General features: G+C 47.5%; 1 protein-coding gene across 3 annotated transcripts in view; it reads left to right on the plus strand.

Moving 5' to 3' along the window:
* The window catches only part of ABLIM3 (actin binding LIM protein family member 3), a 136,323-nt gene that overhangs the window by 76,423 nt on the left and 38,139 nt on the right, over nucleotides 1–21,761 (plus strand). For all 3 annotated transcript variants that reach the window (XM_061423979.1, XM_061423977.1, XM_061423978.1), the window contains exons 7-8: nucleotides 1,697–1,790; nucleotides 12,126–12,213. In XM_061423979.1, coding sequence (XP_061279963.1) covers nucleotides 1,697–1,790; nucleotides 12,126–12,213 — 182 coding nt within the window. The remainder of the gene's footprint in view (nucleotides 1–1,696; nucleotides 1,791–12,125; nucleotides 12,214–21,761) is intronic.

The raw sequence follows: 21,761 nt of genomic DNA on the forward strand, positions 1-21,761 counted from the left end.
GCCCAAATTAGGAGGTGTTGGCATTTATACCCAAATTTTGCTGTTTCATTGCACCCACCTCCTGACAAATGACTTTATCCCCCTGCAGGGTTACCCTCCTACCCCACAGAGTGTGAAAGGGTTGCGGGTGAGGGAGGCTTGTCTCATGGACCCACAAACAACAGTGTCACCTCGTGACTTTGCTGAGCACCAGTCCTCAATGCTGCCTCTCCTTCAGGAAACACTGACAGCCCTGCTGCCCAGGGTGGGATCCCAGCAGTACCCGCAGGGCAGCAGCATGGATGTGCCTGGTCTAAGGCCTCTCTGCGTGTTAGCGAGTTCTGTCCCATACAGAAGATGTCATCGGCACCTCAGAGAGATGTCGTCAGATCTGGGCCTTAGAGCTAGGCCGGGCCCGAGCTGGGCTGAGCGCTTTGATGCCCCCAGTCATCCCCACCTTGGCCCTTGAAAGCTGAACCCAGACATCTTTTGGGGACTCCTGTCAGCCATCATGGGGATCCCCCTAGGACAGGTGCTGTGCTGAGCCCTGGGACACCCTGGAGCCACATCCTTTAATTCTCATGACAGCCTGCTGAGAAACCAGACCATGTGGATTTGAACCAGCACTAGATCATTTGAGTTGGGTTTTCTCATCCACACAATGGGAAGACCACTAATTCCAACCTCACAGGACTGCTGCAAGTATTAAATGAAATAACCTATGTAAAATACCATCAGAGAGCCCAACACATACCGAGCAGTAAATATCAATGGCTACTGTAGTAGGGGATAGTATAAGAATAACTAACAATAATCTTATTACTGCCCAGTAAGTTACAAGCACTGGGCAAGATTGAGCACTTAGGAGATGACTGGGGAGGGCAAGGGTTCCTGTTTTCTACTGTTGTAAGAGCATAGTCATATGATTCTTTTTGTACCAGTGTTTTGTTAGAAAAGGAACCCTTGCTGCTGCTGCTAAGTCGCTTCAGTCGTGTCCGACTCTGTGCGACCCCATAGATGGCAGCCCACTAGGCTCCTCTGTCCCTGGGATTTCCAGGCAAGAATACTGGAGCAGGCTGCCATTTCCTTCTCCAATGCATGAAAGTGAAAAGTGAAAGTGAAGTCACTCAATCGTATCCGACTCTTAGTGACCCCATGAACTGGAGCCTACCAGGCTCCTCCGTCCATGGGATTTTCCAGGCAAGAGTACTAGAGTGGGGTGCCATATGCAAAAAATTGATCACATTGATGACCTCCTGAAAGGGAAACTGGGAGAGACTGAGAGGAGGGTACAGACTTTTCCCCTTGTGGCTTTGCAGTGTGCCAAATGCAGATATTACCTATTCTAAATGGAAGCTTTTTTTTTTTTAATGACCTTTTAAAAGAGTCCTTTAGGGTAAAAGGAAGAGACTAGGTCTGGAAAATCGGAGGAGAGAGCAAAGAAGAAGAGTGAGGGACCCTCACAGCCAACAGCAAACAGTACTTTCCAGGCATGCGTGGGGAGTTTGTCAAGATGCAGATTCCCCAGCCCTCTCACCCCAGGGACTGTCTGATCCTGTAGATCTGAGGGGTGTCTGGGCAGTTTTTGCACTTGAAACAGCTACCTGAGTGCTTCTAATCTTGGTCCAGTCACAGTTATCTTTGGGTCTGGGAAATTCCACGTGACACCCCCGCGGACCCCCCTAATTTCCTCTTCCTGTGTGGATTTCCTCTGCAGGGATGGCGTTCCGTACTGTGAGTCTGACTACCACTCCCAGTTTGGCATTAAGTGCGAGACTTGTGACCGATACATCAGCGGCAGGGTCTTGGAGGTGAGTGGGTACAAGTACCTGTGAAGATGACTGAGCAGGTGGCCTATGACCCCACAGAGTCATCTCTGAAGAAGGGGAAAGTCACCCCATACCCCTTTTTCCTTAGCTTCTACCTCCTCTGCTTTCTCTACCTCAGCTTAGCTTGCTACATGACCTTGAGCAGATAACCTTGCTTCTGTAGGTACCCCTCAAATGAGAAGCTGGACGAAATTACTCCTTGTTCAGAAAATGTCGTGTTGGAAATATCAGTTGTTTCTCTGGATTCAGACCCAGATAGATTACTGGGGAGTGATGATTATGATTTCCTTCTTTGCCCTGCCTAAAGGATAGAGCCTTTATTTTTTTAAGCATTCGGTAATGTGCTGATTTATGAACCAGCTTGTCTAGCAGCCTGCTCCCTAAGCCCTTCTTTGGCTGGTCCATCACCATGGCGACAACTTTCCTCTGCTTCTGATGCACAGCTCGCTCTGCCAGTGACAGACAACCTGCAGCACCCATGCTGAGCCCCTCCCCGAGCCCCCATTCGCTGGCCTTCCTGGCCTTCCCTCCCACACTCTGGGCCCAGGCAGCTGTCTTCCTATGCCTTGGGACCACCCACCTTGAGGAGTCAGAAGCAGGAAAGAGTTTGGTGCAAATGAAAAGCAGTGGCCTAGCATTCTGTTCATACCAAGTCAAACAAGTAGAATCGAAATGTCGTACATTCTTTTGCTAGGCAAAAATTCTAAAGTTTTCTGAAATATATACATTCTATTATACATTCTATTTATATATATATGTATACAAAAGCTTTCTAATTTATATTTACTCAAAATTTTGATGTAGTTTCATGTATTTTGGCATCTAGAATCACAGCTAAACGTCTAGAAAATTAATTATCTTAGTGATTAAAATAACTTGAATGAGGCTTGAAACTCCTAACCCAGTTCTGAGAACATAAAGAAATATTGTTGGTTAAGAAGACAGGAAATTAGCATGTGATACAGTATTAATAACTAAAGTACAGATTTTGTTCAAATCTCAAAAAATGAAAAACAATAGCCTAGGAGTATAAATAATTGGGTGCTAATATTGACTCAGTTGCTTACTCATGCTCAGATTTTGGGGTGAGTGTCTTTGCCTTTCTAGTTCCACATTTTCTCATCTGACAGTGGCCGAGGGACAACAGACTGGGTCAGGGCTTACGAACAGAATCATTAATTCTGACAAAGCTGGCTGGGAGACCGAGGTTGCCTGGAGTTAGCAGTGTGTTGAGAAGGATCCTACAGCCTCAGCTCGGGAGAAAGTGTAGCAGCCAGGAAGGGACTCTGAGGAGATGCAGTATAGTTGAGCCCTGAGGGTGAGAAGGAAGCTGCCCTGTGAAGGGCTAGAGGAGGAATGAGCTTGACCCTTTCAGGGAACAGAGAAGAAGGCCAGTGTGGCTGAGTTCTATAAATCAGAGCTAGAGGAAGATGGAGTAGATCATAAAGGGCATATCATATCAAGCTTTATAGGCCTGTTTAGGAGTTTATATTTTATAGTAAGTGCAGTGGAAATTCATTGGAGAATTTTAAACCAAAGAGCAACACTGTAAGATTTCCATTAAGAGACTATAGGGAATCAGAGAATAAGATAAATGCACAGAGTGGATAAGCCATCAGGCATTTCCAAGGAGCAGTAGGAGTGCAATGTGGAGAAAAAGCATGAAACAGAAGTACATGGAGGATTTGGGCCCAGGTTTCTGAGGCCCGATACCAGGGCGAGGCGTCTGGAATTCACAGGACAGCAGAGGGTTGGGGAAAGGCCAAGCAGAAGTGACCTGCTGCAAGCTGCGCCTTGGGGAGAAGAACATGATGTCCACAGGCTAAATTTAAAGGAAAGAAACTGGAAGCAGGAGACCCGCAAGAAGACCTCGACCCCCCAAGGGCTTGGGAGGTACTGTGGCAGTGGCAGGGTTAACCAGCCTGTCTGCAACACTGTGGAAGTTGAATTCCAGTAGCTTTGCAACCATGGGGCCGCTTGTAGATGCAGCCATCAAAGGGGAAGAGGCCAAAGGTTGCACCCAAGTGTGAGGCCCAGGTGAGAGGAAGTCTGGTGTTGCCATTGCGGAAGTGCAGATGGCAGGGAAAGGCTGATCTGAGCAGAAACACGTGAATTCCCTTTGGGAAGGAGTGTGGTGGAAACACCAGGAAATTTTCAAGAGGACAATGAGAATGTGGACCAGAGGTGAGGGACAAAGCTCAGGCCTGGAGGGAACAGTCTCCAAAATGCTAAGATTTGAATAATAGTCAGCACCCTGGGAGTCATCAGGATTTCTTAGAGAAAGAGGAGAGGGCTGAAGATAACATGGGGAGTGGCAGCTTGCAGGAGTGCAGAAGGAGACTGAGAAGTCAGAAAAAGAGGAGGAGCGCTAAGGGATGCAGGATTGGGTGAGACTGGGGAGAGGTGGTGAGAGGACAGAACTCCAGAAAAGATGGAAAGTAAGTCAGAGCGTTGGGCAGATTCTGCAAGAGCAGTTAGTGATATTGCAGGCTGAGAAAAAGCTGTGGGGTGTGGGACACGGTCACGTTCAGGAGAACCACTTGTCAGGTCTGCAGAATTGTGGGCAGGGGCACCCACAAGTAGCGAGGGTCAGTGGCCTGTTGTCATTCAGACTTTGAGTCGTATCCGACTCTTTGTGACCCCATGGACTGCAGCATGCCAGGCTCCCCTGTCCTTCACCATCTCCCAGAGCTTGTTCAAACTCATGTCCACTGAGTCAGTGATGCCATCCATACATCTCATCCTCTGTCGTCCCCTTCTCCTTCAATCTTTCCCAGCATCTTTAACAGCATCATCTTTTAGAATTTGAAATAGCTCAACTGGAATTCCATTACCTCCACTAGCTTTGTTTTTAGTGATGCTTCCTAAGGCCCACTTGACTTTGCACTCCAGGATGTCTGGCTCTAGGTGAATGATCACACCATCGTGGTTATCTGAGTCATGAAGATCTTTTTTGTATAGTTCTTCTATGTATTCTTGCCACCTCTTCTTAGTATCTTCTGCTTCTGTTAGATCCATACTGTTTCTGTTCTTTATTGTATCCATCTTTGCATGAAATGTTCCCTTGGTATCTCTAATTTTCTTTAAGAGATCTCTAGTTTTTCCCATTCTATTGTTTTCCTCTATTTCTTTGCGTTGTTCACTTAGGAAGGCTTTCTTATCTCTCCTTGCTATTCTTGGGAACTCTGTATTCCGATGGGTATATCTTTCCTTTTCTCCTTTGCCTTTCGTTTCTCTTCCTTCCTCAGCTATTTGTAAGGCCTCCTTGGACAACTGTTATGCATTTTTGCATTTCTTTCTCTTGGGGCTGGTTTTGATTACCACCTCCTGTACAATATTACGAACCTCCATCCATAGTGCTTCAGGCAGTCTATCAGATCTCACCCCTTGAATCTATTTGTCAGTTCCACTGTATAATCATAAGGGATTTGATTCAGGTCATAGTTGAATGGCCTAGTGGTTTTCCATACTTTCTTCAATTTCAGTCTGAATTTTGCAATAAGGAGTTCATGATCTGAGCCACAGTCAGCTCCCGGTCTTGTTTTGTGCTGCCTGTTTAGAGTGTCTCCATCTTTGGCTGCAAAGAATATAAACAGTCTGATTTTGGTATTGACCATCTGGTAATGTCTATGTGTAGAGTTGTCTCTTGTGTCGTTGAAAGAGGATGTTTGCTATGACCAGTGCATTCTCTTAGCAAAACTCTATTAGCCTTTGCCCTGCTTTATTTTGTACTCCAAGGCCAAACTTGCCTGTTACTCCAGGTATCTCTTAACTACCTACTTTTGCCTTCCAGTCCCCTAAGATGAAAAGGACATCTTTTTTTTTTTTTTTTTTTTGGTGTTAGTTATAGAAGGTCTTGCAGGTCATCATAGAACTGTTCAACTTCAGCTTCTTTGGCATTAGTGGTTGGGGCATAGACTTGGATTACTGTAATATTGAATGGTTTGCCTTGGAAACAAACAGAGATCATTCTGTCATTTTTGAAATTGCACCCAAGTACTGCATTTCAGACTCTTTCGTTGACTGTGAGGGCTACTCCAATCCTTTTAAGGGATTCTTGCCCACAGTAGTAGATACAACGGTCATCTGAATTAAATTCGCCCATTCCAGTCCACTTTCACGGATTGCTAAAATGTCAATGTTCACTTTTGCCACCGCCTGTTTGGCCACTTCCAACGTACCTTGATCATGGATCTAACATTCCAGGTTCCTAAGCAATGTTTTTCTTTACAGCATCAGACTTTACTTTCACCACCAGACAAATCCATATGTCACTGGCATATGTCATTGAGAAATCATAAAAGCAGACTTTTCTTTCCAGAAGGGAGAGACTTCAGTTACACGCAGGGCCAGAGCCTCAGACAGGAATTTGTCCCAGCATTTCCAGGCTGCTCTGAAATCATGTCAGCACCTGTCTTTCCCCCAAGTGTTACTGTCATTCAGCATTGTTGGAGCCCCCTCTTCTTGGGCAGCTCTTGTGACTGGGTTTCCATTGATTCCATTTGTATGAGGCTCCATTATCATCTTGGATGTATTGATTTTTTTTTTTTTTTTACCTTAGATCTGTAAGAGAATTTTGCCAGTCAACTAGTTCACCCTCCTTGCTTTACAGATGAGAAAAGTGAGGCCTGAGACATGTGGTTCTTTCCAAAGTCATATGCTGTATTTCTGGTAAAGACAGAGCTGATACCTAGGACTCCAGCCTCCTGTATTCCACACCAGTGCCCACAGCTCTCAGTTCTCCAGGGCCATTGACACAGTGGGATGTCAAGAAAATACACAGTTGGAGTTAAACAGACTTGAATTCGAGTTTTATCTCTTCTAGCCATGAAACCAAGCAAGTCTTTCTTTGAGTCTTAGAGTCTTTATCTATCAATGGAGAATACTACTGTTATTTAACTCCTAGTAGATATATATGCCAGTGTGAAATCATGGAAAATATATATAATAGTTTCTGCCCCTGGTTCCTGGCACAGAGCTCCTAAAACCCTTGTAATTTCCTAAGTGATAAGAACATGAGGAGCATATTTTGTTCTACCATTTGGTTTTTGACCTCAGTTCCTGAACATAGAACTCCTAAACCCCTCAGAAATTTCTGAGCGATGGGAGCATCTTTTGTTCTAATGAGGCGACTCATGGGCAGGGGCCGGTCACCAGAAAGATCAAGCCATGATTAGAAGCTTGAAACTTTCAGCCCCGACTCCCATCCTCTGGGAAGGAGAAATGGCCTAGAACTTGAGTTAATGATGATCCTGTCGACACAAAGAAGCCTCTGTGAACATCCCGCGAGCACAGGGTTCAGAGAGTGTTCAGGTGGGTAAACACCCGAGGTTCTGGGAGAGTGGTACTCAGTGAGAACATCCCGCGAGCACAGGGTTCAGAGAGTGTCCAGGTGGGTAAACACCCGAGGTTCTGGGAGAGTGGTACTCAGTGAGAACATCCCGCGAGCACAGGGTTCAGAGAGTGTCCAGGTGGGTAAACACCCGAGGTTCTGGGAGAGTGGTACTCAGTGAGAGGGCATGGATGCCCCGTGCCCCTCCGCATATACCTTGAACCTCTTCTGTCTGAATGTTCATCTCTATCATTCTATAACAAACCAGTAAACATAGCTATTTCTTGAGTTCTTTGAGCCATTCCAACAAATTAATAAACCCTAGATGGGGGTCATGGGAACCCCAGTTTAATGCTGGTCAGTCAGAAATAAGTGACAATTGGGACTTACCGACTTATCTAAATTAGGGTTGGGGGAGACAGTGATGTGGGGGAGACGGGTCTGAGCCCTTAACCTGTGGGGTCTGACACTCTGTCCAGGTAGAGTATCAGAATCAATTAAATTATAGGACACTCAGCTGGTGTCACAGAGAACTGCTTGGTGTGGGAGAGGAAAAAACCCACACATCTGGTGTCAGAAGTATTATGAGTGTGGTAGTGGTCTGAGAGTAAGGGACAAACACAGGAGTGTGTTTTCCTTTATAGCTAGTCAGGACTGTCTTGGTTGCAAGTATAGAAACTATACTCAGAAACTACCTCAGACCAAAAAGGAAATTTATCAACTCCCATAGTGAAAAACCCAGGAGTCGTCTTGCTTCAGGCACAGCTGGATCCAGTACTCACACAAATGTGTTTGAATATCTTGCCCTCTTGGTGCAACTTTCTTCTGGGTTGGCTTTATCTCTCTCCTCTATGATGTGGAAATCGGACACCAGTCACTCTAGGCTTCCATCCTATCTGCCAGCATTTCCAGTGGAAGGAGAGCTTTCTCTTTCCTAATAGCTCAGCAAGCATCCTGGGACTGGCTCTCACTGGAGAACCTCAGGCCCATCTCCAGACCAGTCACTGTGAGCATAGCGTTGGAATAACCACATGGATTGACATGGGGAACGGGTAGTCATTCCCACCCAGGAAAGGCTTGATGCTGTTTCTGGAGGAAGGCTGTTGGCCAGACCAAAACAACAGCCTCCTGCTATGGGCCCCGGTATGTTTCTGGGTACACAGTAGGCACTTAATTAAATTCCGTGTCCCCTTCCCACCCCACAGTCCCTTCCTCAGTGACAGAACTCAGCATGCTGAGCGCTGACCACACTCCTTTCTTGCTGGTCTGTGTCCTTGCTGGGGAGAATCACAGCCCTGGGGTCCTATGCTGCCTGCCTCACATTGCTGTGGTTCTCAGTCCTCGCCAAGGGGGCCCATTTTCCAGCTACTGATTCTTTGTCCTGAACACTGTGTTCTGGACTTTGGCTGATTAACAGAATGTCTCATCTTATCCCCCTGACTGGTTCCCCTTGTGCTGGCACCAGCGGCTATGTGGCCTCCCTCCCACTCCCTCAGGTGGCTTCCGTGCCATCCTTGGCAGAGTTTCTGAGATGTGCACAGAGCCTCTTTCGGCTAGAGCAGGGTGCTGGGGTGTGACATTTAGGAAGATGCCAGCTTCAGTTTTGCCAACCCACTGTTTCCATTCTAGAAACAGATCTATAATTGAAATGATAAAGAGACACAAAGTAGGAAGAGACTACTAATTAAAACGATTATCCCTGTCATGGTATGGGAGAATCAGTCCCACGACATCTCAGCTTGGGAAAATAGCAGGTCCTTCCAGAGTCTGAACACCGTTTGCTTTGGTGACAATAAGGACATTCTCTCATTAGTGGGAGCCATGCAAACAACCAAGATGGCAAAAAAAAAAAAGGGATTTGGGATTTTTTTTCTTTTTTAAAAAGCCTGCCCTTTCCATCCATTTGCTTAATTTTTAGAATAAATCAAGTATCTCCCAAATAGATAAACCCATGCCCGACTACCCCCCGACTCAAACACACACACAAGATTTGGGGATAAGCCTTCAGCATTATGCAATTATAATACAATATTTTTAAGATTTTTTTGATGTGGGCCATTTTTAACGTCTTTATTGAATTTGTTACAGTATTGCTTCTGCTCTTATATTTTGGCTTTTTGGCTGTGAAATCTTAGCTCCCTGACCAGTCATGGAACTCAAACCCACACCCACCCCCTCCTTTACATTGGAAGGCAAAGCCTTAACCAATGATGGCCAGAAGTCCCTACAATTTTTGAATTGGAAGGAGCCCATTAGCATCAGACCAAGTGATGGCTGGGGAAGGGTCCTTTAACAATACCCCAGTATCCATCAATTTGCCCCAAGCATATCCCCCCAAAAGGGAGGTTGAGTTGGTTGGATGGCATCGCTGCCCCAGTGGACATGAACTTGAGTGAACTCCAGAAGATGGTGAGGGACTGGGAGGCCTGGCATTCTGCAGTCCATGGGGTTGCAAAGAGTCGGACACGACTTAGCGACTAAACAACAGCAACAACATACCCCCAAAAAAACTTTGCCCTAACCTGAAATATACACCTTCAAAATGAGCCCCACCTTCCAACCCCATTGCTGCCTGAAGCTCCTCCATACAGCAGTTCTCGAGCCACCAGGGAAGGGCCCTCATGGGTCAGGTCCTCTCAGTTAGGCTGTGGTGTCAGGACTGTCTGCCCTCCGGGGAGCAGCTCCCACGTGGCTGCTGGCTTCCATTGGGACCTTGAGTCACAACCTTCTCCGAGGTGCTTTCTTCCACCTAGAAAGGAGTTCTCGGCTTCAGATCATTTCCATTTACACTTGAAATAATGCGTAGGGAAACAAAGTGGGAATAGGGAAGGGGGCTCATCAATGCCAGATTGGGGCAGAGGCTCCCAAGCACAGTAGTTATGGGACTGGCCTGGGGGTCAGAGACTTCCTGACAGGTCCTGGCTTTGTGGGTCTCATTTGCCCAGTGAGCCCCCAAAATGTGTCTGTCCTGTGCCCTCTCACCATTTTTGCCATGCCTATGAGCGCTAGTAAAGTAATGCTCAAAATTCTCCAAGACAGGCTTCAGCAATATGTGAACCGTGAACTTCCTGATGTTCAAGCTGGTTTCAGAAAAGGCAGAGGAACCAGAGATCAAATTGCCAACATCCGCTGCATCATGGAAAAAGCAAGAGAGTTCCAGAAAAGCATCTATTTCTGCTTTATTGACTATGCCAAAGCCTTTGACTGTGTGGATCACAATAAACTGTGGAAAATTCTGAAAGAGGGGAATACCAGACCACCTGATCTGCCTCTTGAGAAATTTGTATGCAGGTCAGGAAGCAACAGTTAGAACTGGACATGGAACAACAGACTGGTTCCAAATAGGAAAAGGAGTTCGTCAAGGCTGTATATAGTCACCCTGTTTATTTAAGTTATATGCAGAGCACGTCATGAGAAATGCTGGACTGGAAGAAGCACAAGCTGGAATCAAGATTGCCAGGAGAAATATCAATAACCTCAGATATGCAGATGACACCACCCTTATGGCAGAAAGTGAAGAAGAACTAAAAAGCCTCTTGATGAAAGTGAAAGTGGAGAGTGAAAAAGTTGGCTTAAAGCTCAACATTCAGAAAACGAAGATCATGGCATCCGATCCCATCACTTCATGGCAAATAGATGGGGAAACAGTGGAAACAGTGTCAGACTTTATTTTTCTGGGCTCCAAAATCACTACAGATGGTGACTGCAGCCATGAAATTAAAAGACACTTACTCCTTGGAAGGAAAGTTATGACCAACCTAGATAGCATATTCAAAAGCAGAGACATTACTTTGCCAACAAAGGTCCGTCTAAGTCAAGGCTGTGGTTTTTCCAGTGGTCATGTATGGATGTGAGAGTTGGACTGTGAAGAAGGCTGAGCGCCAAAGAATTGATGCTTTTGAACTGTGGTGTTGGAGAAGACTCTGGAGAGTCCCTTGGACTGCAAGGAGATCCAACCAGTCCGTTCTGAAGGAGATCAGCCCTGGGATTTCTTTGGAAGGAATGATGCTAAAGCTGAAACTCCAGTACTTTGGCCACCTCACGCGAAGAGTTGACTCATTGGAAAAGACTCTGATGCTGGGAGGGATTTGGGGCAGGAGGAGAAGGGGACGACAGAGGATGAGATGGCTGGATGGCATCACTGATTCGATGGACGTGAGTCTGAGTGAACTCCGGGAGTTGGTGATGGACAGGGAGGCCTGGCGTGCTGCTATTCATGGGGTCGCTAAGAGTCGGACACGACTGAGCGACTGATCTGATCTGATGAGCCTCATGTATTCATTCTTACCTAATGCTTTATCTTATCTTCAAGTTGGCTCTCTTGCAAATAAGAAAACTTGTGTAACATAATAGGAAAACCAGGATCACTTGCCATGTTGCCAGTAACTAAAAAGTGGTGTTCTAGTGGAAGCTTCAAGACTCTTACCTATTCTCATGCCTTAAAAGGTAGATTAGTAAGGTTTGGATAGATGTTACCTTCTGGACCAAACTGATATTTTCTCCTTGAAAAAAAAAATCAAAAGAATAGATAGAGGATTGAAAAGGAAATCTCTCTCTCTCTTTTTTTTTCCCCCATGAATTCAGTGTTATTAAACCTGAGGATCCCTTTAAAACATGTCTTGAACCACTGGCAGTAAGGGCCCATTGTTGGGGAAATGCTGAGATGTCCTCAAAGTAAGACTGTTTTCTCATCAGGAATAAGGCACTAGGACCAGAGGCCTCCAAATGGCCCTTCCGTTGCTGGAATAGATATGACGGTGTCCAGGCAGGTCCGCTGAAAGCTTTCAGATGCCCATGGTATGGAATCACCAAGCTTCTGGCAAATGTGTAGATTGTTCTGGGGGACTCCCTTGGGTAGATCCCAGCCAGCCTCAGGGCCGTGAAGATGCCATTGACACTAATGAGTCAGGAAACATTAGACTCGACCTACCCTGCTGGATGGCAGCCACAGCGCTGACCTCCTCTTGTATCTTTTATTCCCGTAGGCGGGAGGGAAGCACTACCACCCCACCTGCGCCAGATGTGTGCGCTGCCACCAGATGTTCACCGAGGGGGAGGAGATGTACCTCACAGGTAAGCAAATCTGACCCTCAGGGAGGCGTTCCTCTCCGCTTATGACTGGAAAGGAGAGAGCCTCCTTCCGTCCCGGTGCTGTCTGTGCTGTTGGCTTGTCCTCAACTCTGTGATTATTTCGGCCCTCTCTGGGTGGTTCAGGAAAGTTGCCGGTGTGGCTAATGTGAAGTGACATGTAATCTGCCTTCTGTCCCTGTGCACCTCCCCCCGCTGCTCGGCTGGCCCACTTCCCTGGCAGTTCTCTCTGAGCAGACTCCCCTGGCTCTGCCTCAGGGTGGGAGGTTGAGCTCCTTCAGGCCAAGGGGTCAGAGAACAGGAGGATGACAGGGTTGCAGAGTGTCTGCACCATCACAGCGCCTACCGCCGCCTCCCTCTCCCACCCCTCCCTCCACATCTCAGAGCATTACCCGGCCACTGCCTGGTCGCCCCTCTCAGGAAGGACCAAAAGGAATGCGAGGGAGCCAGGAGTCACCAAAAAGCTAATCAGAGCTGCTTTTCCTCTGCCACTTCCCAGGGTCCAGCCGTCTGGCCCCAGGAGTCCTGCTCCCCTCCCCATTAGTCTCCAGGCGCTGCTCAGTCCTCCTTCCTCTGCCCAGTCCATCATTCTCAGGCATCAGTGTTCTTGGCAGAGCCCTGTTGAGGGGTCTTTGGGAGACCTCTGGGCTGACTAGTTAGATGCAAACACTTCAGCCTAGTATTTAAGACACTCTCAGTGAGGACTCCATCTGCCTTGAACAAACTCAACACTTCAGCTTGCCAGAGCCAACTGGCAACCATTCCTTCATCCATTCAAAAACTCCCGGATACCTACCAGCAGACTCTGAAGGGTCCACAGTGAGTTCCAGCCCTATACCCATGGCTCTGATGTCCGCAGGGCAGGTGGACCGTGGTCAATAGTCACACAGATAACTGTCAACTGTGATGAGTTGTACGGCGGGAAGGAGTGTGAACTGTGAGAGCACATGATGGGGTGGGGAGGGGCAGCTGGGCGGGTCCCTGATGAGGGGCCAGGGTTCCAAGGAGGAGTGAGTGTTAACTGGGCAAAGAAGGGAGGGATGGAATTAACCAACCCAAGGGCATAGAATCTGCCGGCCTCTTGGTTGGCAGTGGGGGTGCGGGAGGGCGGGTAAAGAAATGGCAAGAGTGGGAGACCGAGAGAGCCAGTGTGGCCGGGTGCAGCAGGAGGTGAGAGAGGAGGGCAGGACAGGCTGCTGCTGTTGCTGCTGCGAGGTCGCTTCAGTTGTGTCCGACTCTGTGCGACCCCATAGACGGCAGCCCACCAGGCTCCCCCGTCCCCGGGAGTCTCCCAGCAAGAGTACTAGAGTGGGGTGCCATCGCCTTCTCCGCAGGACAGGCTAGGCTGGGCCTTCTGGCGGGGATGGTATTCACCCTCAAATGATCTCATGGTCCTGGTGCCTCCAAGTAGCCACTCTTCACTCGCAGAGCTCCTACAATGTAGGCCAAGTTAGAGGCATTGCCCACTTCTAAAGCCCCCCAGATGTCCCCAACCCCCACCCAAGCTCACTAGTCCCCCCCGAACCCCCTGAGCCTTCTGTTTGCACCTGGTCCCCTCCAGCCTGCATTGAGCCATTGGCCACCTCCCTGAGAGCCTTGCCTCTGACATTGGCCCCTCAGCCCTGGCATTGACCCCCATGCACTCACTCGACTGCTGATCACTGTTGGCTGAATTTCTGTGCTAGCCATCTGCAGATGTTTGAATAGTCATATTGGGGAGGGCATTTCTTTGGGAGACACCTTCCTCCTGGTTTCCTCGCAAGGCAATGGAAGGTCAGAAAGGCTATTATGAGGAGCATAGCTTCCTCTCAAGCTTGTCCAAGCCACACATGCCCACGCCAGGAGTTGCCTCAAGATGTAATGAATCCCCTTTGCCTAGAGCTGGTTTCTAAACCTCAGCACTGTTGACATATGGGGCCAGATCATTCTTTGGTGTGGAGACTGCCCTGTGTATTTCAGGATGTTCAATAGCGTCCCTGGCCTCTGCCCACTAAATGCATAATGTACATCTTCTTGTTGTGACAACCAAAAATATCTCAGACATTGCCCCAGGAGGCATAATCAACCTGGGTTGAGAACCACTAGCCCAGAGCTATTCAGCAGAATCTCATACCATCTGCTAGGAAAGCTAAAACATGGTTTCCTTGCTGGACTAGGCAAGGGGACCGTCTCTAAGATGCTTTGACCCTACAACCACTGACGTGTATGTACAGTCATACGGGTGTTAGAGGTGAATAGACCCCAGGAGTCACTCTAGGCTGTGAAGTAACTGTCCTCATTGTTTAGAAGGGAAAAGTGAGCCCCAGAAAGAAGAAGAGATTCGCATGAGAACTTGAGGGTACAGGGGCAAAGGTGGGGAAGCTGGCCTTACGACTTCCGCCCCAGAGCTCTCCCCATCTTGCCTCCTGGGACCCAGGCCCTGAGAGCTACTCAGGTGCCTGCAGGGACTAGGCTCCCTCTTTCCAGAAGCACTGGTCCCTCAGTGCCTGGGTCCCTAAGTGGTTCCTACTGCAGTACCCCGTGTTAGGTGATGGGAAGCCCATGTGAGTCTCAGCACGCTGCATGGTATCTTCATGGGCCCCGAGAATCTAGACTTTGCACTTGGTTTGAAAGTTTGCTGCGTGGTATTCCCCTCCCCAGAGGATGAGGCGGTTGGATGGTATCACTGACTCAATGGACATGAGTTTGATCAAACTCCAGGAGATAGTGAAGGACAGGGAAGCCTGGCATGCTGCAGTCTAAGGGGTCGCAAAGAGTTGGACACAACTTAGCAACTGAACAACAACAAATTCCTCTCACCCTTCTCTGGTGAAGCCCTTTGCTAGTATTGAAACTGGCCTCATGTTTGTATCACTGGAAATTAAGATCCCTCCTTTCCTGTCTGAATTCCCAATGCTGATATTTGCCCATTTGGTGCTTTGAATCCTGGCTCCGCTGTTTAGTAAGTTTTTGACCTCTTTAAAAACTCTAAACCCTTATTTCCTAGACTGTAAAAGGAGGTAGTAACAGTCACTATAATATAGCATATAGTAATATCCCTGGACTTCCCTGGTGGCTCAGTGGTAAAGAATCTGCCTGCCAACGCAGGAGACGTGGGTTCGATCGTTGGGTCAGGAAGATCCCCTGGAGAAGGAAATGACAACTCACTCCAGTATTCTTGCCTGGGAGAAACCATGGACAGAGGAGCCTGGCAGACTACAGTGCATGGGGTCGCAAGAGTCGGACACGACTTAAGGACTAAACCACCACCACCAAGGTCCTGACATGCAGGGAGCTCTTAGTTCCCTCCTGCAGCAGATGCCTATTGAGCACCGCCTATGTATCCAGTGCTGTTCTAACAACTGGAGATGTGGCCGTAAGCAAGTCCCCTGCCCTCCTGGAGCTTACATCCTCTTGTTCCAGTATCTTCCAAGCCCTGCATTAGACCAGAACTTCACAGATTGCTGAAAGAGTTAAGTGATGAAGTGAGTAGCTTTGTGATCAGGAGAGAGAGTGCACAAATGTCTCCAGGAGGTGGAGATATTCTTGGTGATAAAGAAGGGTTTGTCACCCTCCTCCTTAATTATCCCCTTCCCTACTTCCCTGGCTCCTGAGAGAGTGGGAGTAATTGCAGGGCATTCAGGGACCTGCCTCGAGGGATGCTGAGTGATCCTGGAATGAGGGGGTCTGGGCCATCCACTGCTGGAGTCCCGCTGACTTGGCTTATGGGCATCTTAGAGGTGGCAGCCACCAGGGGCTTCTGCTTCCACTGGGAACTGGGCTTGTGATCGCCTTAGACACTCTCCCTGGGCAGGGTACCAAGAGTCAAAATGATCTTTCCCAGAAATGGCAAGAACACTGTCCTCCCAGGCAGCACAGGAGTGGTGGGGACCAGTTCAGAAGACTCCTGGGTCCAGGCATCAGCACTTCCGCTAAGGAGCTGTGACCTTGAGAATAACTTCCTTGTCTGAGGTCTCTTCCTTCACCTGTAAAATGAGGAAGTTGTCACTGTCTTTCATTCAAACATTCACACTGAGGTCATGGTTGTGCCAGGCTCTCTGTTATGTGCTGGGTGCCCAGAGATGAACAAGGCAGGGTGCTGGCTTCGGTGGTGGAGTTTACTATCAAGAGCGGGAGACTGACTTAATCAAACAGAAGTGCAAACATCCAGGGACAAGCTGTGATAAGACTGTGACGGGGAAGCTTGGAAATAACTGGAGTATGTTATAAGGCTCCTCATCTAGTCTGGGAGGTCTGGCGAAGCTCTGCTGCTGAAGGGAACGTTCAAGCCCAGATCTTGATGTTGAGTAGGAGGTGGGAGGGTACAGAGGGGAGGGAAGAGTGTGGAAGCAGAGAGAACAGCAGGTGCAAAGGCCCAAACGGGAGGAAGCTTTATGTGGTGGAGAAACCGAGACAGGCCTACCTACCCCGTGCACAGACAGCAAGCGAGGGCCTCCAGAATATTAGACAGGGTGAATGTGAGAATGCTAAGTGCCCTGTAAAACAGTGTGCACATAAGAGGGTGGGTTAGGAAGCCTGCAAAGCTTATAAACCCAGTCTTGTCGTCCCCGTGGCAGGGCACTATGTTACTGGCAACTGTGTTACTCAGGAGGACATTTGGGTCAGTTTGTGTTTTAATTACTGTGTGATGGCTTTCTGATGGGCTCTAATTGGGAGAGGTCTGACATCTGTCTGGATAAGAACTTCCGGGGCCCCAGGGGACAAGAGCAAGTTTTCTTTCATTTGTTTCACGTTCTGTTGTGCATTCATCTTTTAAGTCTTTTTGTAAAGATGCCAGATTTCTAATCTGTTTGTTGTCCAAACCCTTCATTTGGACTTCACCAAGAAATTAGGTCACCGGTTTTGTCCAGCAAATGTTTGCCAAAATGCTGCGGGTTATGGGCAAAACTTATACAAATATCACAAAAGTTGCATACAGTTGCTAGATTAGAGGGAGTTTTTCTAAGCCCAAAATGTGGCTTGGGAGATAGATTTTGCTCTTATTCTTGTGCCTGTGCCCCAGAAAAAGGAAAGATGGGCCTTTTTCTCTCCTTCTGTCTACACTAAATGCTTTCCTTTTCTGAGGACCTGAGACAGAGAATAACACTAGAAACTTTGGATTTCAGCTGTATATTTTTAAATAGGTCTCTGCTACCATTTGTATATTTAATTAAAGCACACCAGGCAGGAAATCACTCACAGAATCCTAGGACAAATCTTGCTGCTAAGGAAAATACTGTAACAAATCGTAGGTCCTAACAAGAATAAGAATAAATGCCATCAGCTGACATTTGCTGAGCACTTACTGTGTGCCAGCACATTTCTGAGTTTTAAATGCAGTATCTCATTTTATCCTTCAAACCCTGTGAATTGAAAGTCATTCATATCTTCAATTCAGAGAACAAGAAAGTTTAGAAAAGTTACATCTCTGAGCCAAGGTTAGCTAGCCTGTCTTGCTTTGTTAGAGGCATTTTTTCCACTTATTATCAGAATTCTTAACCTGTGGTTCACAGTTGGCCTTCTGAATTCAATAAACCCCCTGACATTGCCTGCTGGAGTTTGCTTATGGGTGCGTTTCTCTAAGGATAGGGTGTGTGGCTTTTATCAACTTTTCAGAGCTGTTTATGGCTCAAAGTAAAGTGAAAAAAGCTTTAGTTCTGTTTTAATGCAAATCCCAAACAGAGCCCTGAACGCTTTGGTAATTACACCATACACTTCTCTTGGAAAACTTACTCTGTTTCAGATAACTTTTTTTTTTTTTTTTCCAGTTTAGATGATATAAGGTCCTGGTACGAGGAGGTGTGTCTTTCTGGCTCAGCTGGAGAAGCCTTTGATATTTAGCTGAGGCCTCATTTCCCTCTGACAAGTACCTCATAAGAGGTGCCCTGAGCTCATAGATTGTTCAAGAGAGGGCTGCCCATCATGATGGATGTTGGAACACCAGCCCTCTGTCATCGTCTCCACATCTCATCAAACTACACTTTAAAAAGCACTAATGAAACATTGGTTGCTATAATTTAGTAGTTTAGCAGTGTTATTTTAAATTGAATCTCTCTACTGACAGCTTAGGTTGTAGGAGTCATGCTTAAAAACTTTAAATCTTATGTTTCCCCAATCCTGCTACATAATTTTAGACTCTTCAAACATAGCCTAACTGTACTAAATTGATATTTCCTCAAGTCTGAGTCCTCGAAGCATATTTCATTTTAAATAGAGTACATTTTAATTTTTGATGAGCTGTAGTTTTTTTTTAGATGTTTAGGGTTACCAAACATCTTGAATCATATAGAAAATATTATAGCGTGGTAGTTTAAGACTTGTACGTGTATAGTCTGTTTCTGACTTGCTCCTTGCACCACAAACTCGAGACGACGTGGCCATTTTCTCGCCAGTTACATGTCACATCAACTTCACCAGCCAATTTGTCCATGTTGGTCAGAATTAGGTCTAGAGTAGCAATTTCCCTGGTTGCTTCCTCTATTTTCTAGGAAACAAAATTGCCTGCTGGGGAAGTCAAGAACTTGTCAGATACTCAGGTTTTAGCTCAATGAGATGTTTTATTGGTGTGGACTTCTTAGGTGGCAGGAACTCAACTCGAATGACGTCAGGTAAAAGGGGACTGATGAGCTCACAAGACTTGGGAGTGTCCAGGAGCAGCCCAGCTGGGTTGAGGGGTGCACAGGGGGCAGCAGGTGGGTCTTCTCCCTGTTCCTTTTGTGTGCAGCTTCCCCTGTGCAGATCCAGGCTGCCTGCCTGTCTGTCAGGGGAAGGAGGGTGTGGCCAGCACCAGGGCCCCCCCAGGGCACCGTGGGAGCAGTGAGGCAGCATCTCCTGCCCGGCTCAGCAGAGAAGCCCCAAAGTGATGCCAGGGAGCCTAGCTCTGGGCACATGTGGACACCGGCGGGGAGGCAGCAATAGGCGAGCAGGGAAAACATCTAAGCCTCCAAACTCCAGTTTCCCTCTCTGAAAACACTGATAACCACAGGCCCTATCTTACCAGGCTCTGGTGAGGATTAAATGAACAAGTGCACAGAAAAGCCATCCCATCAAACCTGCCACCACCAGCCCAAGCTCGTGGTAAACACCCAGTCACGTCAAAAGGGCCATTCCCCCCAGCCATGACTAATAAATGCTGGCTGCTGTTAATATTATCATCATTATCAATACCTAGCATAGGGCTCAGCGTATGTTAGTGATCATTATTATTTTTTACTCAGTTACTATTGTTGTAAAGTATGTAACATAAAGTCTGGCACAGGCAGTCTTTAAGTACTATTCATAACAATAAGAGTAATAAGACTACTTAGCACCTGCCACAGACGAAGCACTCAGTACACTTGAATTACAGTGCTGTTACTATTGTTAGCATCCTGTGAGTTACTAGGCGCCTCCAGGCCACCCATTCTCTTTCCCTTGTGCTGCCTGCTTGCCTCTGTGGCAACCAGCATCATGGTGGCCAAGCACTTTCCTCCTTCAGACTTTTTATTAAGCTTCAGGCCTACTTGATCATGTCAAGCCCAGGCAAACTGGTCTTTTCCACTTCTCCCCAGTGCCCTCGTCCCTGGGCACCAGCCCAGCCTTCCAGAAGGTGTGCTGGCCGCCAAGCCAGGCTTCTGCTCAGTGACTGCACCTGCCCAACCAGCCCTCTGCTTGCTGCGTGCCCCTCGCCCAGCCAGGCGCCAGCTCTGGGAGGAGGAGAGTAAAGCACCACCCACCCCCTGCAGGTCTCCCCATTACTCCCTTCCCCTCACCCTAACTAGATCCTGGCCAACGGGGTTTGACCAAAAAAAAAAAACAGCAGCAACAACTGACACTTACATGGTGCCTGCTCTTGGCGGACACTGTTCTCAGTGCTCTACACGTATTAACGCATTAATCCATACAGCAGATGTACAAGGCAGGTACTATAACCGTCTCTATGTTCTAGATGGGGAAACTGAGGCACGGGGCGGTCACTGCCCTGCTCTAGGCAATGAAACTAGTAGGTGTCATAACCAGGATTGAACCTTTGAGGAATAGCACATTAAATAATGTATAAACTGCCTCATATAAGGTGAAGATTTCCCAGTGGCCAAGATTATGATGATGATCCTGTTGTTAGTGGGCTTCCCAGGTGGCTCAGACGGTAAAGAGTCCGCCTGCAATGAGGGACAACTGGGTTCGTCCCCTGGATTGGGAAGATCCTCTGGAGAAGGGAAGGGCAACCCACTCCAGTATTCTTGCCTGGGGAATCCCACAGAGAGGAGCCTGGTGCGCTACAGTGGCAAAGAGTCACAAAGAGTCCAACACGGCTGAGGAACTTTCACTCACTCACTCAGTTGTTATTACTACGTGTCAAATTCAACAAAAGGGCTGACTCCCCATTCTCCTCTTGCTAAGACTAGAACCCTTAGTAGTAAGTGAACAGTGTCCTTTGGTCTACAGAAGCATCCCCTAGTGGTGGGCATGGGGAATTTTTTTAAGTTGAGGTAGTATGCTGCTGCTGCCGCTGCTTTTCAGTCGTGTCCGACTCTGTGCGACCTCGTAGACGGCACCCACCAGGCTCCCCCGTCCCTGGGATTCTCCAGGCGAGAACACTGGAGTGGGTTGCCATTTCCTTCTCCAATGCATGAAACTGAAAAGTGAAAGTGAAGTCGCTCAGTCGTGTCTGACTCTTAGCGACCCCATGGTCTACACATACATAAAATTACCCATTTTAGAGTGAACACCTTAGTAGCTTTTGGTGCATTCACAATGCTGTGCAACCACTGCTTCAATCTAGTTCCAAAACATTGTCATCACCCCAAAAAGAAACCTGCAGCCCTTAAGCAGTTGCTTCCTATTTCCCCTCCTCTGAGCCCCTGGCAGCCACCAGTTTCTTTCTGTCTTCAGATGGCATATTTGGGGTATTTCATATAGATGTGGGCTTTTGTGTCTGGCTTCTTTCACTTAGCATAATGTCTCCCAGGTTCATCCACATTGTACCATGCATCAGTGTCTCCTTCCTTTTTACAGCTGAATAATATTCCATTTTATGGATATGCCATACTTGTTCATCTGAGTGGGGATTTTAAAGGAGCCTTTCTAAGGTCCTAGCAAGGCTGTTTCACAGAAATAGTGCTTCTAACATAAAGGTGGAACTCAGAAACCTCACTTGTTACAATCAGAGAAGGAACCTAACAGTCTGGCTGGGATCAGGGGCTGAAATCTCAAATGCCTGCTTAAATGAGTGAGAAGGGCAGGGAGGCAGACTGCAGGGAGGGTCCCTGGCCTCCTGCAGGGTCTAAGGGCATTCATATGCAAAAATACTTTAAAATAAAAACATTGTGTTTGCCAAACAGAACCTTCAGCTGGGCCAGTTTTGGTCCCTGCTGCATCTATAAGCCTGGCTGGGCTTCTGGAAGACTGTGGCACCAGCTCCAGCTTTGGGTTTTATAAATCTCCACTAATGCAAAAAAAAAAAAAAAAGAAAGGTGTTGACAAATTGAACTTACACGTCTGGCAGAGATGTGGGTGGGTCCCCAAAGCTTAAATAAGCCAAAATGTTACAGGGGTGAGGTGTATTGTAACCAGTC

The sequence above is a fragment of the Bos javanicus genome, chromosome 7 (assembly GCF_032452875.1).
Source record: "Bos javanicus breed banteng chromosome 7, ARS-OSU_banteng_1.0, whole genome shotgun sequence".
In the NCBI taxonomy this organism is placed as follows: Eukaryota; Metazoa; Chordata; class Mammalia; order Artiodactyla; family Bovidae; genus Bos; species Bos javanicus.